The sequence below is a fragment of the Grammomys surdaster genome, unplaced genomic scaffold, assembly GCF_004785775.1.
Source record: "Grammomys surdaster isolate TR1022 unplaced genomic scaffold, NIH_TR_1.0 125896, whole genome shotgun sequence".
In the NCBI taxonomy this organism is placed as follows: domain Eukaryota; kingdom Metazoa; phylum Chordata; class Mammalia; order Rodentia; family Muridae; genus Grammomys; species Grammomys surdaster.
Window position 1 is genome coordinate 2,811,153 of NW_021620720.1, and position 18,443 is coordinate 2,829,595.

At 46.0% G+C, this 18,443-nt stretch overlaps 2 protein-coding genes across 3 annotated transcripts in view; one reads left to right on the top strand and one right to left on the bottom strand.

The window, feature by feature from the left end:
* The first annotated feature begins 41 nt into the window (after positions 1 to 41).
* Oaz2 (ornithine decarboxylase antizyme 2) lies at positions 42 to 12,845 on the top strand. Its single transcript, XM_028752353.1, is given in 6 exon segments — positions 42 to 225; positions 9,283 to 9,358; positions 9,360 to 9,440; positions 10,382 to 10,557; positions 11,376 to 11,461; positions 11,642 to 12,845. Coding segments are annotated over 6 exon segments (570 nt in total). The 5' UTR covers positions 42 to 205; the 3' UTR covers positions 11,773 to 12,845.
* Positions 12,846 to 14,004: 1,159 nt separating this feature from the next.
* Znf609 (zinc finger protein 609) overlaps positions 14,005 to 18,443 on the bottom strand; it is a 127,814-nt gene continuing 123,375 nt past the window's right edge. For both annotated transcript variants that reach the window (XM_028752363.1, XM_028752361.1), the window contains exon 10: positions 14,005 to 18,067. The gene's annotated coding sequence lies outside the window, so the exon portion shown is untranslated. The remainder of the gene's footprint in view (positions 18,068 to 18,443) is intronic.

Sequence of the window (18,443 nt, forward strand, 5' to 3'; positions counted from 1 at the left end):
GGGGCGGGGTGGTTGCGCGGCGGCGGCCCGGGAGGGTCAGTTGGAGGCAGGCGCTCGCTGAGGCAGGACGAGTGCACTCGGCCCGCGGCCTGACAGGGACTTAGCCCGCAGAGACCGGCCCGCGCGCGCGACCCCACACCCACCCACTCGTCCACCTACCCACTCCCCGCGCCGCCTCCTCCCACCCTGAGCAGAGCCACCGAGGATGATAAACACCCAGGACAGGTAACGGCCCGGCGCAGGCTCCCCGCCCCCATCCTCCCGCCGCGGCGCCGGGGGGCGCCCCGCCCCCCCCCCCCCGCCCAGCAGCTCGCCCCCGGCCCCCAGGGGGCTCCGTCCGCTCCTACTGTTCTCCTTCGCCGTCCCTGCCATCCGAGTCCTGAAATCGGGCCTCCTTCCGTCCTTAGCCCCCTTCCTCCAGCCCGGCCCATCCCCCTCTCCCGGGTTTCCGCCCCCCCCCCAAACCTGGACATAGCCTTCCAGTCGGTCGCCCCGTTTTCTTAAGCCCAGCGGAACGGTGCCCGGTTCCCCATACTGTGGACTTTTGCTCAGATTCCCCCAGTTGGTTCTTAGCTTTCCTAAATGTTTCTTACTCCTTCCTCCACAAGTCACTTCATCGCTTTAAATCCATTCTCTAGTGAAAATCGCTCCCCAGGCGGACTCCTCTCTCTCAGCCCTGCCTGGCTCTCCCCAGAGGCGAGCTCTGTCCGGCAGTTCTCAGCTCGTCCCTTTACCCCTCTTCCCACCTCCTTTAGATGTGCAGTCCCACTTTCCTTCCCCACCCTTCTCCAGGTAGGCCCCATTTTCCTGTCTGGGAAACCCCACTCTTTTTATTTCTCTAACACTGTGGGTTCTGTTCCTGACCTCCTTCCTGTTTTCCCATTGATGTCGCCAACTCTCTTCTACACACTCCCTACCCTTTAAACATTACGAAGTCTGAGTTAGAACTCATCTTACCCCTACCCCCCCTCCCCATTTAAAATCATTACATCGTCCAACTTAGCCTATCCCCTTTTCTGGGAAGATCTTTAAGTGCTACCCCTTTTAAATTTTACTCCAGGGCCTCCAAAACAAGACCCTGGGCCTTTGGAAGTTACCTACCTCAAGACCCAATCCCCGTTTCCCCCAGGATTCGAAACGCACTATTCTTTTGAAATGGTGTGGGTTTCTTAACTTTCAACTAAAGTAGGCAGAAGTCATTCCTTTAGTTCCCCTCTCTTCTTTTCACTTCCTCAGATATTCCGAATTTCTGCCCCAGACAGATGCTCTTCAAAAGTATTCCAGAATTTTCCAACTTCTCAGGATTTGTAATGCCACTTGCTTATGTATTATCATGGCTTCTATTAGCAATTCAGATGTGATTCCCTTCCCTTCCCCTGTAGGGCTTGTTGCTAAACCCTCCAAAACTTTTTTGAAACCCATTCAATCCCATACTAGATCCTGTATCCTAACATTGGGCTTTCATGGCCTCTGACCTTGAGCAAACTGTCCATTCCTTAAACTGTCCCGATCCCTCTAAAATCAGATGACTTCCTCCTACAAGTCCTCTTTCTTGTGGCTGTTCAAACAGGGCCCTGCCACTCAAGGGTCCTCTAGATGCTTGGGCTTCTTTTTCACTAAGTGATCTTGATACTCTCTCCTTCCTGCTTCTCCTTCCAGTATAATTTTTCTCCAACTATGTTTTCCTCACACTTCAGTGTGTCTTGAACCTAGCTACACATTAAAAACAAACAAACAAACAAAAAAACTAAACCAAAAACAAAACAAAACAAAACCCAGATATCTGTTATTTCCTAGATTACTCCAAATGGCCTAGGGCAAAGCTTGGTTAGTGATGTGTATTTCTAAAGCTCTCCAGTTCTCAAGTTGAGCCTTTCCCATCACATTCCTGCAGTGTCAGCCTCTCCTCTACTGACAAGTGATTTCTTGGTCTTCCTCTGTTCACAAAGAAACTCTTAGCCTGATAGTGGTGGTGTGCATGCCTTTGATCCTAGCACTCAGGTGGCAGAGTCAAGTGAATCTTTGAGTTCAAGACCAGTCTGGTCTACAGATCAAGTTCTATGACAGCCAGGGTGGCACAGAGAAACCCTGTTTTTTGTTTTGTTTTTTGTTATATTCATTTTGTTTGTTTGTTTTTAAACTTCTTTACCTTAGATATTTATTGCTCCATTTCTGGCCATTTTCTATTTCAACTTCATCTCTCTATATAAGAAACTCACTCCCCATTTCCTGGCTTGTTATGGTTGTGCTTGAGCCAATGTCACCAAACTACCAAACCTCCTTTGCCTGTCGTCCCATCCTGCCTTTTCATTTTCCTTCTCAGAGACTCCATGTAGGTCCCAGTAGCATTCCATTCTTTGATTCTATCTTCTTTAACCCAGCCCTTCACAGCTCAAGAGGTAGAGGTGGGTGTATCCTTGGATGATGCAGGATGCAGAAGGTCTGTTGTGGTCTGGAAGGCTGTGTGTGCTGAGGATGGAGGGCATGTGAGATGGGGTTTTCCTCCGGGATTGGAAGTGGGGCGTTTCCGTGCTCATTCTTAGGAGTCCTTCGGACTGATTGGGTCCGGGTGTCAACCAAGTCCTTTTCAGCCTGAGCCAGAGATTTGAATATTTGAGACCGACACTTAGGGGCTTTCACGACCTGAGTGTGGGCTCTCCCAAGTTGTAATTGTGCTGCACTTAGCCAATGTGCTTACGTGTTAAAGGAAGGGGGTTGAGATAGCTTAACTTGGAAGGTTCCCTCCAGCTGCCTAAGTGGCAAAACAGGCTCACTTGTCTCCAGGGCCCTTGCTTTAGTGTGTTGGTAATTTGAGGGGCTTGGCTGTGAGAGGCAGGTGGAGGGAGGAGTCAGTTGGCCTGCCAGGGCCTGGGCAAAAGCTGGTCCTTGGATCAGGCTCATCTCCTTTGGCCTGGGGGTGGGGTGTACAAGGGTGTCTGGTTTCTTTGCTTTATGGCAATCTTGTTTCCATAGTATGCGTCCCAGCCTCCTCGGCTGGCCCTTAACTTTCTGAAAGGAATCCTGTTGGAGTCGTAGCTGGGTTCTGATAACAGCCGGATGTTCTTCCCAGGAGTGCTGGTGTTTAATGTGCAGTGTAGGGAGCTGGCTGAGAGCTCAGTTCCCACTGGGCGGGGGATGGGCTGTCCAGCTTCCCAGGCTCCAGTGAAAACCCTGGAGAGGGAGGCCTACTTCCCTGGAAGAAATAGTTGCACAGGAGCCAGCAATGTTTTGAAAACAAGGCTCTTCCTTTCTAGCAGTCAGATTAGTATCTCCAAAACGTCAGAATTCCTGATGGTGGGGCAAGGGAAAAGAGCAAGTACAAGACCCCTTTATTATGTGTCTTGAACAATAGATTTAAATTGAAGAGGAAATCAAATTTTGTGACCTTATCTTTGCCTGGATTTGTAGGGGCTGGGGACACAGTATTTGTCTAGGGCTTGCTTGATACCATGTAACAGTTGAGTATGTAGAGTACAGTCAATACTGGCTTGGTTAGCTATATTATAGTCAATCTGTGTGATGGGCTCTAGAGAAAGACATTAGGTTCCATAGCTGTTTTTTTTTTGGGGGGGGGTAGGGAGCTCCCAAGAGCAATTCAGGGACTACCTATAGTATTTTCACTGCATGGCTTCCTATGTAATGGAATTTCTGTCTCTTTCGAAATAATTTGGAATTGTTAATTCCCCTTTCTCATTAGTTTTGCTTGATGAGGGCAGTAGGGAGACTGACAGCTAGTATAGTCAGAAACACCCCTAAATTGGGTGTATGCTTTAGAAAGCAATGGGGACTAATAATAGCAATTCCCCATTCTGCCAAGAAACCCAAATTTAGCCCTAGAGCTGTGCTTATATATGAAGGATACTGAGGAGTAGGGCAGAGGTATGTTACAAATGAGCATTTATGGAAAAAGCCTCATTCCTTTTTGAACTGGTATGCACTGGTTAGATTTGGAAAGCTCATTGAAAGTGATAGGGGCTGGGACTGGAGACATGGCTTAGTGGTTAAGAGGATTGGCTTCTCTTTTATAGGACCTGGGTTCAATTCCCAGTGTCCAACATCCACCCGGTAGTTTAGTATCACATGTGATATCAATCCTAGGAAATCCAGAGCTGCACTCTACCCTCCATAGGCACAGGTGTTCATGCAGGTAAAATGTCAATATATATAAAATAAGCTGGGAATGGTGGCACACACCTTTAACCCCAACACTCAGGAGGCAGATGCAGGTGGACTCTTTGAGGCCAGCCTGGTCTACAAAGCAAGTTCCAGGACAGCCAGGGCTACACAGAGATATCCTGTCTCAAAAAAGCAAATCAACAAACAAAAATGATAAGGCTGGGCATGGTGACACGTCTTCTTTTTTTTTTTTTTTTAAAGATTTATGTACATAAGTATACTGTAGCTGTCCTTAGACACGCCAGAAGAGGCCATTTGATCCCAATACAGATGGTTGTGAGGTACCATGTGGTTGCTGGGAATTGAACTGTAAGAGCAGTCAGTGCTCTTAACTGCTGAGCCATCTCTCCAGCCCGTGACACAGGCTTTTAATCCTAGGAGGCAGTGGTAGTCAAATTTCAGGCCAGCCTGGTCTACATGGTGAGTTCTAGACTAGCCAGGGTTACATGGTCAATAAGACTTTGGTGGCAAGTTACAACAGAAGAAAAACAAAACAAAACAGGAAGGAAGTTATAGACTAATGGCTCAGTAGATGAGCAAGATAGTTTCCTGCAAACAACAGCAGCAACAAATGTCTTGTGTATCAGAAGCTTAAAGAAAATTTCCTAGGCTTTTGGTTGTATATAAACAATGATGTAATCCTGCCCTCAGGGGAGGCTGGACTGTGTGAAGAGCTAACAGTATAAACTACATTGAAGACTTTAAAATGTACAGTATTATTGTTAGCTATCCAGCAACCACAAGTGGCAATAGGGTTGTGCCTGTCATTGGCAGATGTACCAGCCAGTGTTGTGTGATTAGCAAACACGGGTACAGAGATATTCGGGCTTCCATCAGATGTTTCTTGTAGAAAATCAACCAAAACCTATTTTTTGCTTTCAGCCTATGATTCAGAGTGGTGATTTCATTTTCTTACAATCATACTGATTGAGTAGACTCCTTTTGGAGCATGTAACAGCTCTGGTGAAGTGACTTAATTGACTAATGCATGGCAACATACATGGCTTCTCTCTCAGATGCAGAGAGGAATCGACAGTTGGAAACCATCATCTGTGGTCACTTTAGATTGAAGGTGCCTGACACTTCCTTCGTCCTCATTGCTAAGTGTGCTTGTAGTTCTGGATTAGTCTTGCTTTACGTAAGGATTACTCATCAGAGATATTCCTAGCCCTAGAGTACAAGCAACCCATGTGAGGGAATTGAGGATCTGAGACACGAATGGGTCAGAAGAAGTAGAGGGAATGAATGTAGAATACTGGGAGTGTTATTTTTGTGTCTTTTCATTTGATACTACCAAGGCCAGCTGATGATCCTCTCTGACAGGGAGTGGGAATGAAGGGAGCAGACCTGAATGGGTTGAGGCCACTGCATTTAAGTGAAAAACTAAACTATCGGAGAATCTGAATTCCAAATATTTGTTAGATTAGGTTGTGTTTTGAGCAAACTAAATTAAAAAAAAAAGGGGGGGATGACAAAGTCACTTGGAAGTTTTTTGGACTGTTTTGAGACAAGGTCTCACACTCTTAAATCACTATGTAGCTTTGAACTCAGAGCAGTTTCCCCCTTTAGCTTCCAGAGACCTGGGACTACAAATGAGCATTTGTTGAGTTTTTTTCCCTTTTCCTTGTGGTCCTGGGGTTCACTAAGATGCATGGCCTTTACATTCTAGGCAGGTGGTCTTCCAGCGAGCTACATCTCCAGCCCTGGAAGTCCTTTGTTAAGATATTTGATAGATTTTGTGTAGAGGTGCATACCTTAATCCCAGCACTTGGGAGGTAGAGGTAAGCAGGAGGGTCAGAAGCTCAAGGTCATCCTCATGTATGTGGTGAGTTTAAGGCAAGAGCTAAGACAGACCCTATTTCAACACAAATACACTTGGGAAAAAAAGGCTAATTCTTTTAATAGTAAATGCCGTCCAAGATCTAAAAATCTGATTTCAGTGATAAAAGTTTGACTTTGCCTCATTTCCCTTGTATACATCTGCTACATACAGTGCCTGTTGATAGTCATCATATGAAATTGTGGCTTGCTAGGGACATTTCAGATAGTAGATTCACAGTCACATTGATTGTTGGAGAACTGAACCCAGGGCCCTGTCTATACTACTTTGCTATATCCTAGTCCTCACCGATGCTGTGAATTATATTATAGCAGTAAGTGACTGTCTACAGGTGAATTGTATGTATACAGGTGATCTGAAGTGTTTCCTTTCACAACCGAGGCTCTAACATCAGCTTTAAGCTCCAGTGTGTTGTCTACCTTGGATGTGGATACCGTACTCCTTCATTTTTAGTATGATCTATTTGCTCTTCTCAAAAGTAGCACTGGATCAGCTGGATGTCTGGGTGCAGTATAATACAGTTGACTTCTCTCTTTTTTTTTCTTACCCCTTTCCCTTCTCCCTCTTGCTCTGGCCCCGCTCGCTCTGGCCCATAGGTTTTTATTTATTATATGTAAGTACACTGTCGCTGTCTTCAGACATCCCATAAGAGATTACAGATGGTTGTGAGCCACCATGTGGTTGCTAGGATTTGAACTCAGGAAAGAAGAGCAGTAAGTGCTCTTAACCACTGAGCCATCTCACCATCCCACAGTTGACTTCTCTTAACCTATCTTTTTAAGTCTTTGGCCCTAAACTTTAAAAAAAAAAAATGTTTAGGTTACATTCATTTATTGTGTGTGTCCATAGTGTATGGAGGCCAAGGGCTAGTTCATTTTCCCATGTGGGATAAAGGGATTAAACTGGGGTCATCAGGTTTGGTGGCAAGTCTTTACCTGTTGAGCCTTCTCTTCCATCTCATGATAGAATAAATTTAAATAATCTTTTTGGTGTAAGGCATTGAGTCATTTCTGCCCCCTAGTGGAGTGACTAAAATCTGTGGAAGGATTGGTAAAAGCTGAAATAAAACTAAATTGAATATGAAACCTTTTCTATTTTGTGTTAGAGATTTGTCTTTAAGAAACCACATTCTCAAGCCAGGCAGTGGTGGTACACACTTTGAATAGCACCCAAGCAGCAGAGTGAGGTGATCTCATGAGTTCAAGGCTAGCCTGGCTACAGAGTTCCAAGACAGCCAGGGCTACACAGAGAAACCTGGGGGTTTGGGGGGGGGGGCAGGAAGGGGGGCAATTCTCTTGTTCTTAAATTCTTTCAAATTCTTTTAAATTTCATTCACCATGTGACTGGCAGCTAATTTTGATACACCATTTGAACAATATCAGAGAAGGTTGTTGCCAGGCAGTTTCATGTCCCATAATTACTATGTGTATTCCTTCAGAAATGACAGTCAGATATTTTGAGTATAGAAATCTGTCATTTACGTGAGGTAACTGATCAGGATATTATAATGGACAGTGAAGATACTTTTTAGTGATTTCATGTCTATTCAGTTGTTTCTCTTAGGGAACTGGTGCTAGACACATCCCACCTTCTGCAGGGTTTTTAGAACAGCAGAGCTTGTATGTGATGATCGTGTGTGTGTGTGTGTGTGTGATCTGTTATAAAGGTGTGGACTGCATTACTTGGAGATAAGGAAACCAGAGATATCACAGGTTTACAGATCAGTGTAGGAAAGAGGCCGGCCTCAGGGATTATTTCTAGGAAGATGAAGGATTGTGTGCCCCTGCCCCTCCATCACTGTACTGTGATCCTTTCTAGGGGTGGCCTCTTGTTTCTGCCATTTCTGATCCTGAATTAGTTAAGAATCAGATGCTGGTTGGAATGTAAGGTTTATGTCCAGTTAACTCAGCAGAATTCTAGAATTTCGAGGGCCTTGGTGATCTAGTTTTCTAATTCAAGCAGTTCTAGTATGCAAGGTGTCTTCTTATTGTCTCAGATGGGATTTGCCCAGTCCTTGGGATAGTTCTGCCAGTATATGCTAGCCAGCCAGTCAGCTAGTTTTCTCAGTAGCCCAGCCTTTCTGGTACTCCTACAGAACCGCAACAAAGGGTTAAGAAGGGGAGCCTCTCATATGGGGTTTGGGGAACTCCTGACCTGAAAAAAACTTTCTGGACATTGTTATTTTGTTATGATACATATCACAGTTCCTCTTTCCCTGTCATTAAGCCAGAATCAAAGATGGCAGTAGTTTTGTGTTTTCCTGAAAATTAACATGGCCTTCAGCTAGGCAGTGGCAGTGAACAACTTTAATCCAGCACTTACTTTAATCCAGCACTTAGAAAGTAGAGGAAGGCATACCTCCTAGTTCAAGGCCAGCTGGTCTACATACTGAGTTCCAGGACAGCTAGGACTACACAGAAAAATCCTGTCTTAAAAAGATGGCTGAAGCTGGGTAGTGGTGGTGCACACCTTTAATCCCAGCACTTGGGAGGCAGAGGCGGGTGGATTTCTGAGTTCAAGGCCAGCCTGGTCTATAGAATGAGTTCCAGGACAGCCAGGACTACACAGAGAAACCCTGTCTCGAAAAACAAACAAACAAACAAACAAACAAACAAACAAACAAACAAACAAAAAAGAGAAAAAGATGGCTGACACATGTGGTGGCAACAGAACCTTTAAACATTTGTAAGCTGGGGTCTTATTTTACTCAGATCCAGCACGTACTTTTTTTGTGCCTGTGTCTGTGACAGTGTCAATATTACCTGTGTTCTCATGCTTCATTAATAGCCCTAGAGCAATTTGGAGCTCTTTTTTTTTTTTTTTTTAAATTGCAGTTCCTTTGCTGAGATGGAGGATGGGAAAGTGAGTAGCCTTGGTAGTTTCTCAGCCCATAGTATCCAGCTCATGCTGACACTTCACTTGAAGCCTAGTGATTGTGCTATATTGGTGGCTAAGGCACAGATGGTTAAGGAAAGAGACTGATTAGGAGACAAGATGCTGGAGACTTAGCAGCCAAGCTGGGTAAACCCCATGTCAACAGCTTACTGATGTCTGATAGGTGATCCTCTGGTCAGATACATCCAGCAGGACTTCTTTGGACTTCTGGGACTATATGCCTTTTGATTAAAGTAGCATTTGTAGATGTTGAAGAAGAAAGAACCTGAGAAGTGGAGAAGCCTTAGAATACTTGTGTAGGCAGAAGGGGCGAGGGCTGGAGGGGTATGGGCTAAATGTCTTGGTGTTTACTGTCTTTCTGTCTCTTGCAGTAGTATTTTGCCTTTGAGTAACTGTCCCCAGCTCCAGTGCTGCAGGCACATTGTTCCAGGGCCTCTGTGGTGCTCCTGATGCCCCTCACCCACTGTCGAAGATCCCCGGTGGGCGAGGGGGCGGCAGGGATCCTTCTCTCTCAGCTCTAATATATAAGGTAAGGAGGGGTTTGGTGTAGACGCTTGGGTGGAGTCTCTTAGATCCCAACGAGCAGCTGTTCAAATGTTAATTTTTTCCTAGTCTTCTCTTAGGCAGAAGTAGCAGGCTGGCTGAGGGAGAATGGGAATCCTAGAGGGAGAATTATCAGTGCTGTTTGTTGACTTTAATCCTCTGGTGATTGAGGCCCAGGACACATTTCAGCTTCTTCCCTAGGTTGGGAATGGAAAGTTAGCAAGGCATCAGAATTCTGTGCATAAGGACTTGAGTGCTGGGATCACAGGTGTATATTCCATGCCTAGCTATCTTTTACTTAAAGGCAAGGTCTTAGGCCACACACAGTAGCTTATGCCTTTAGTTCCAACACTTTGGAGCAATGGTAGGTGGATCTCTAGGAGTTCCAGGCCAGCCAGGGCTATATAGTGGGATACTGTCTCAAAAATAAAATAACAAAAGGTCTTACGTAGTCCAGGCTGGCCTCTAACTCATAATCCTCCTGCTCCAGTCTCCAGTGTAGCAATGCTAGAACTTCATGTTTTTATTATTTTTCTCTTAGAGAAGGTACAGCCCTGACAAACTGTCGGGCTAGGAGTACTTAGGTTTTAATTTTAACTTTGCACTTATTAATGTAGGAACCTTGGGCCAATTGCTAAATTGCTTTTGCCTTGCTAGCTCATATTTAAGGTGGTGATATTAGTCCATGAATATTACTTGCATAGTACTCAGCATCCAGTTGATTTCCCATCTCATTCTGGCTTTTATCAACAGCAGCTGTTCTTAGAAATGGCTGTCGGTAGCTGACCTATAGGTCTGTATTTCTGAAGTGACCCTGATCCAGGCTACCCTGAGAATGGCCCAAGGGATGCAGCACCCTTGGCTCAGGGAGCATAGGGTGTGGCCGGTAGTAGAGATCTTGTCCTCTGCCCTAACTTTCCCTCCTAGGACGAGAAGCTCACTGTAACCCAGGACCTCCCCGTGAACGATGGAAAACCTCACATCGTCCACTTCCAGTATGAGGTCACCGAGGTGAAGGTCTCTTCCTGGGATGCAGTCCTGTCCAGCCAGAGCCTGTTTGTAGAAATCCCAGATGGATTATTAGCTGATGGGAGCAAAGAAGGGTAAGGAACCAATGAAGAGAATGTCAGTTGGGGATAGCAACTTTATAGGGGGTCTATACTTTCTCCCTTAGATCTAGTAGATGATGTTTTGTTATAAGTTGTTTTTAGCTAGTAAATGAATCAGGCCTGCTCAGGGGTATAGTCACCCACCAGTTTATCAGATTCCCAGAAGATGTGAAGTTCCTCTTGAGCCTCTATACAAAGGTAAAATTCCAAAGACCAGGGAATACAGGTAGAATGGTGGAATTTTATTGGATTGGGCACTGTTCATGAAGTAACCTGTGTCAAAAGCAGTCCCAGGACATTCTCTTGACTGACCCGTTTTTCTTTTGAGATGGGCTCTCACTGTATCACTCTGATTGTTTTGGAACTATGTAGACCAGAAGACTAGCCTTGAATTCACATGGATCCACTGCCTCTGTCTCCAGAGTGCTGAGATTAAAGGTGTGAGCCACCAAACCTGGCCTCAGTTTATTGAGGAAACTGAGCTCAGAGTATTCCTGTCAGTGTAATGACAATTAACTGGGCTCTATTGAAGGCCCTACACTGTCTTGTGATTTGCATTACTTTTAAGACAATATTACTAACAGATGAAGAACTCAAGTTATAGGAAGAGAGAACCCTCCCCCTCCTTCCAGGGTCTGTGACTTATTTTTCTCTTCATGTAGGGCTCTAGGTTGGGGTCTTCAAATGGAAAACTTTCTTTGGAGATTCTATATTAATTTTGTTGGCTTTAGGCTCAGAAGGTCCTTTTAAGGGTGGTGTGGGGAGGAGGTCTGAGGAGGTGGTAGTGGACCTGAGCAGTGCTGTTTCTGCAGATTATTAGCACTGCTAGAGTTTGCTGAGGAGAAGATGAAAGTGAACTACGTCTTCATCTGCTTCAGGAAGGGCCGGGAAGACAGAGGTGAGCAGTCAGAATGCTCTGACACCTATGCAGAGGGCTGTACACTGTGTACACTTGCCTTACCAAGCTGGAGAGTCGTGGCTAAGGGGAAGTGCCTGAGGACCTAGTATTTGATTGCTCTTTGGAGTTTTCCCTGGATTGAGCCTCATCAGAGTCCCTTCTATGCTTCCTTTTCTGCAGCTCCACTCCTGAAGACGTTCAGCTTCTTGGGCTTTGAGATTGTGCGTCCAGGTCATCCCTGTGTCCCCTCTCGGCCAGATGTGATGTTTATGGTTTACCCTCTGGACCAGAACTTGTCTGATGAGGACTAATGGTCACAGAGGATGCTTTGCCCAAGAGCCACAGTGGGGGAAGAGGGGAAGTTAGGCAGCCTTGGGACAGAGGAGAGGGTTTCTGGCTGTCTAGGGAAGGACATTGAGGGGCTCAGGTTGAGGGTTGCCCATTGTGTTCTCGGAGTTGACTCGTTGAAATTGTTTTCCATAAAGAACAGTATACGCATATTATTCACATGTAATCACCAATAGTAAATGAAGATGTTTATGAACTGGCATTAGAAGCTTTTTAAACTGCGCTGTGATGTGCTCCATCTGCCCTAGGGGAGGGCACTGCCTGGAGGGGGAGGGACTGCCTGGTCCAGGACGAGGCTGGAGGGCAGGACCATCAGGCTCAGGTCTCCTTGGAGTTGGGCTTTCTTCTTTTGGTTTTTAAGACTTAGGTATTTTCTTTCTTTGCTTCTTGTCATCCAGGGGCTCTTGAGTATAGGCTTTTTAGCTCCTGGGTAGTGTCCTTGGGTTGTTTTTGACACTCCACCTTGAGCTTCCAGGCATTTTGTGTCTGGCCTGGTGTAAGCAGGTCTGACCTCGCTTTCTTTACAGTTTAGTGTTATTCTGGCATTTGGTTAAGCTGGCTTAATCTGTTTAATGTTACCAGTACATTTTAAATAGGGGCATTGAAACTCACTCCCCCACACCAGGGCTTTTTTGAGGGGTGCCTGGGCTTTAAGAAACTAGCCAAACTACATCTCAAGTTACCACTAGAGTTCTTGCCTCTGTGGCCTAGGCCCCAAGATCTCTTTCCTAGCAAGAGCAGAGAGGAAGAATACCAAACTCAGGGCCTGGGGTTTGTGGGGAACCTGTTCTTAGTGACTGGATGCCTCTGGCTGGCCAAGCACAGTACTGACTGCCTCCTTTTAACAGGTTCAGAACAGTGCCTACACTGCAGGGCCAAGGGGCAGGGCTGGACTGCAGAAATGGCCTGCTTTTTACTGCTTTCACCAAACAGCTTGTTCTAAAGAGAAAAGGGAGAGAGATCTACATTGGGTGTGGGGGTGTCAGGGAGGCAAGTGTGTTGTGTTACTGTGTCAATAAACTGATTTAAAGTTGTAGTTGGCCTATTCTTTATTCCTGTACCACAACCAGAGCTTAATACAAGTGTGATACATACTTCCCAGGGACAAGGCTGCTTGGTCTCTGGGGCCATGTTATACTGTGAAATTCAGGGCTGCTAGGAGTGGGACACACTGAGTGCCCATGGAGAGAGAGGTGCATACGGAACACTTTCCTGTGTGCTGTTGACTAACTCACAATTCCAGTTGTTAAACTGTACAGGGCTGGGGCTTAAAACTTCACTTTTTATGGTAAAGTTTATGCCTAACTTTATCCCTGAAGTCTTTTTTTTTTTTTTCCCTTTTTGACGGAAGGTTACTATAGCTCTGGCCTAAACTTGTGGCAGTCTTCCTGCCTTAGCTTCTGCAATTGCCATCATGCCTGGCTCTAAGGCTCTAAGCCTTAGGTTCTGTTCCATTTTAGTTTTGTCTTCTTGGAGCCCAGTGCTCTATGGCATGTCTTCTGGTTGCTTTGTACCATCAGCATGAAGAATCATCTCGGTGGTCCTGGAGAGGGAGCTAAGCACTCACACTGTCTCACTTGTCAGATTTCTCATAGACACCCCTTCCCCTCAAGGCAGTGTTGTTTTACCTATGGCTTGGCAACTGCCTTATAGTCAGCCCATAGTTTCTTTACAGGCTTTGCCCAGTTTTAAGCTTGTTTTTCATGAAGCTTACCTGTATTGTATTTAGCCAAGTCACTAAACTTAGGTTCTACCTGCACATGGTATTCCTTCAAACTGATTCGCTTGAAAATACCTTCTATCAAACAGATGACTCCTAGAGGCAGCCTAAAGGTCAAGAGTCAAATGTAAAACCTGAGATACCCATTCACAAATAAATAGAGGTAACAGCCCTTTACTTTCAGCCAAAGCTCACAGAGCAGAGGGAAACACTCTTTCTTCTGCTGCTGTATGCTAACACTTCCTGTTGACAGCCAGTGAAAAGACTTGGAAACCATATACCTACCCAAAGAGTTCCCTGTCAGAAAGAGGGAGGGAGGGAGGGGCTACTGAAGACCACCACTGACACATAATTATGGTAAGGAGGCAGCAGCAGTTCATTTAAAAAAAAAACAAAACAACTTAGAAGGTAGAAATTTTGGGGGTGGTAAAGAGAGGGATAGGAGAGGTACGTGAAAGGCAAACTTTAGTCTAAATGTAAGAACAGGGACATTAAAAACTTTATTCAATAAATACAACAAATAATTTAAAAATATACTTCAATTCCAAAGCCAATTAAGAAAAGGAAGTAGAAACAAAGGGGGAAGGGGGAAGAGAAGGTAAGGAAAGAAGACAAGTATGAACATGGTTTGGCTGGGCTGCTGTTTCAGACAGTATCACTATTTGAATCTCAAAAGCTCTTACCAATAGATCCTTAGCCCTTGATAGCATAGGGTAACCATGGGAGTCCAGGCATAGTCCTGGAACCATCAGACTTCTGAGGCTAGGATGGGTAGGGGTAGTGTGGGGTGGAGTGCTGGGTGGGTGGGTGGTGGGTAATTTCCCACTTGTTCCTAAAAACCTTTCATTCTAACACCCAGGCAGGTTTAAGTAGTGCAAAATCTCAGGCAGAGAGCTCCCAGGTGCATAGTTTCATAGATGAATGAATGTCCAAAGCCAAGGGCCTCTGGGAGGCAGGTCCCAGAGCACCCAGGGGTCCAAAGCCACTTTGGTGAATGAGAGCTAAGGGTTAAAAAAAAAAAAAGAGGTCAGGAAGGATACAGGATCAGCCAGTGGCCAAGCTGGAAAACAATGCCGGGCAGGAAGAAGCTACAGGGCAGGCAGTCGGCATACTGGGTTCAGCAGCTCACTGTCAGCCAGGAAAGGTAAAGCAGAGGGTGCATATGGAGCAGGGCGAGAGAAAAGACAGGGAGCTGAGGGAGGAGGCAGCAGCTCAGCAGCAAACTCCAGGAGAAATAACCAGCAGCCCTCACAGATTTGTGATTGTCTCTTAAAAAGATTTATTTTCTCTTCTTGCCTGAATGTACAAAGGCAAAAAGAGTACAGTTTGTATATATATATATATATATATTTATATATATATATGTATATAAAAAAACAAGGAACTTGGTAATGTACACTTTACAGAAGGGAAGAATCAGGAAGACTGAAATTAAATTCAACAGAGCAACATCAATGGAACAAAAGCTATGAACGGCAACACTGTCCCTCCAGCCCGGGCCTCCAGCTTGCCCCAACCTGCTCCCAATGGGAGGGCTGAGCACCAAGGCAAGCGGGTGGGCTGGGGCAGGAGGGGCTGGGGACAAGGCCTGGGAGGGGCCCATGGCAGGGAATCACTGGAAAGTTTCCTGGGATGTCCTAGTAATAAGTGACAAAGGCCCAGAATTATGGGCCAGCTAGCTGCCCAGCTGAATCTTGGGGGGCATCAGAGTACACAGATAGGGTATATGGGGTAAGTGATGAGGCCTCAAACCTATACCCAACTCTCTGGCCCTTCTGCAGTCTTAACTCCCTTAAACTAAGTCCCCCCCCCCCAACCCCACCCTGGAGCCTGTAGAGGAGGTACATGATCATTTTGAAGGGTACCCTCTTACCCTTCCGTGTGTTTCTTTGACCTGGAGATGTTGGAGAGTGTAGGCTAAGTGGAGCCTACATGTACAACATGGACACGAGCTGAAGGGAGCTGGCACACCATAAATGAGGAAGCAGATGCGAATCCTAAGCAGCAGCTGTTAAGCGGTAGCTGCCCTTCCTCAGGGTGAGGCCCCTACTTCCTATAGCTTCTCTTCCACATGGGTCTCTTGAGATCATTAACACCAAGAGCATAGGGCAGGATGGTGTAGTGAAAGGCTTGGTTTGGTGGTCTGCACCAGATCTTGTCTTTCTGACTAGGTGTCACAGGTAGTTCCCTACTGTGGAGTGCGGACAGCTGCAGTTGTGTAATACTATTTCAGAGAGGGAAGACTGGACTCAGACTAGGGACCAGGAGGATCAAGCTGAAAACATAGTGTCATTTTTCTACTGCTAATCTCATTTCAGAGCAGCGCCTGTTCTTAAAGGGACACTTGGGTAGAGGGAACAAAGAGATGACTTTTTCTCGGGAAGAGGGGAGAGAGACAGAAAGGGAGGGAGGGGAAGGGGAGAGAGGAGAGAGAGAAGGCTGTTTCTTCTGCAGAATCTTAGGGCTGTCTTGCAAATACGGACACACCTCTGTTATAAAATGAAGTGGAAAGGGCAGGAATGTGGGCCATGCTTACCCAATGAAAAACAAAATTGCTCCAATTTTTTTTAAAACAATATGTACAAAGCACACTGTAAGCCAGTGTTACAGATATATATAAAAAAACAGGAACAGATGGGAGCATGGCTCTACTCACTGGAGTCTTGGAAGGAGGTGGGGGAGCATAATTAGGCCGACAGTCGCTTTCTTAGTAAGGGTAATGAATTAGGTAAGATGGCGTCCCCAACATCTACCTCTGTGAATGAAAGGGGGTCACTGCCCAGACTACTGCTTACTGGGGCAGCATGTGGCAGCATGTGGCAGGGGGAACGATGGTGGTAAGGAGGCTGTTTGGAGTCCTACAAACAGGTCTAAACAAAAGGATTTTTCCAAGTGCTCAGAACCCAACTGGAACAAAAACAAGGACTTGGAAACAGGAAAGGTTTGGAGGTGAGAGGTGGTAACTACTGAAGCCTGATTCTATATAGGGAGGGTTCACTAGTTCTTGGGAGCTAGCTTCTCTTGAGCTTTGTGCTTACTGTCTCCCACCACCCCACTTTCCCAAAGAAGTTAGAGCTACCTACTTTTCTGCTCTTAAACTATCAGTTTTGACGTGCTTTTTACAAGCTCTTTATTAGCCTAAGCTGGTATCTGTGCATCTTTCTCTCTCTCCTGCAGTCCAAGGAGCAAAGACAGGAGGCAAGGGTTACAAAGGGATGATACCCTGCAACAGCAGAGAACTAAAAAAACATTTCACATGCTGGGTAGAAGTGACTCCATCACTTTCCACTAACAGGACTTTGTAGCTCAGGAGAACAGAGAAATGCCTGACACCTCATAGCCTTATCCAGAGTCCACGCTGACTTGTGCATGCAAAGCTTGGATATGCTGTTTTAGGGTCTAAGGAGCAAATCACCTCCTTGGCCAGTGGACCCTAAAACAAAAACGTATGTAACAAAGACACTCTTCAAATTGGCACATATCGAGTTACAGAGTGAACTGTATAAAATCATGTACCTGTAGACAGAGGAACTGGGATGTATAGATTTGTGACCCTAAATGAGAAGGATACTCAGATAACTGAATGTCTCCAAGAACAGCCTGCCTTCCAGTTGCTGCTTTAAAGTGATGTGGCAGACTCCAAGGTAGGAGCAAAGCAGCAGAAGAGGTGAGGTCAGTATGGGGACTCCCCCCTGGGAAAGGCACCAAGGGGTTAAAAAGGAAAGAGAAAGGGCAAGGAGTTGGGAGATGAAAAGCAGCAGGAATTTTGGTGAGGAAGCGGATTCAATTTCACAGACTCCATTTATGCTCCAGCTCCTCCCAGCATGCCCAGGGAGCCCTGTGCTGTTGCTAGAACCCGTCTTCAGCCTAACAGGAGCACAGGACTCTGGTGGGTAAGTGCCTTACTCTCCCCTTTACAGGTTAGGCTCTGAGCATTTATCTGTGCTCATATCAGCGGGGGATGTCTCCACACTTGAAGGCCTTGTCTTCGCAATTATGGAGGAAACAGCTCCCTACTTCTTTCCTGAGATTCTAATTTCTCCACGTGCTGCCAGTTCCCAGGGCCCAAACCACTGAGGAGATGTGGAATCTGGTTTATGGTGGTGATGACTGTGAGGGTATGGCTGCTGTGCTGTCCTCAGACCTTGTCCCACGCTTGGGGTCCCTCCCAGATGTGTGTGGTGCTGCTCTGGCAGTAGACCGGGGCTAAGGTGACAGAGTAGTGATTTCTCTGGGATGAGGCTGCGCTCGCTCAGTTGCTCCTATGCCTTCATCTACTTCGATGCCACAACAGAACTGTGGCTGAGAGAATAAGTATTTTTGCAAAGTACCAGTTTTCCAGCTCCTGAGGAAGAGGGAGGGTCAGGGGGTCGGAGGGTCTAGTGGAGGTGAGACAGCCAAGGGTCTGCCTTCAGTCACGGTAGGAATGGCAAACAGGATGATCAACACCGTAACTGATGGTAAAATGGCACCTCCAGCATCACCTCGAATGAGCCAGTCTGGCCCATGAAGCTGACTTCATCTGGGCACTTGGTGTTCTGCGAAGGAAACACATAGGTAAACAGCTAATTGTGGTCTGCTGGTATCACAACCACAAGATGGTGCTCTAAGAAAATGAACTGGGGCTGGCAAGATGGTCTGGTGAGTAAGGGTGCTTGCTGCTAAGCATGAGATGAATTCCATCATCCACAGTTCGAGGAGGGAACTCCCTGTAAACTGTTCTTTGAGCCCTGTTCACAAGCACTACCCTTCACAACAAATTTAAAAACAAAACACAAAAAAGAACTGCAGTGCTGGTCCTCCACAGGCCTCAGATGCACACAGCTTCACAAGAGGCTTTTCCAGTCACTGACATCGCTTAGTTAACCCTCACATGCAGGGATTCTGTGATCCAAGTAGCAGCTACCCCTGTTA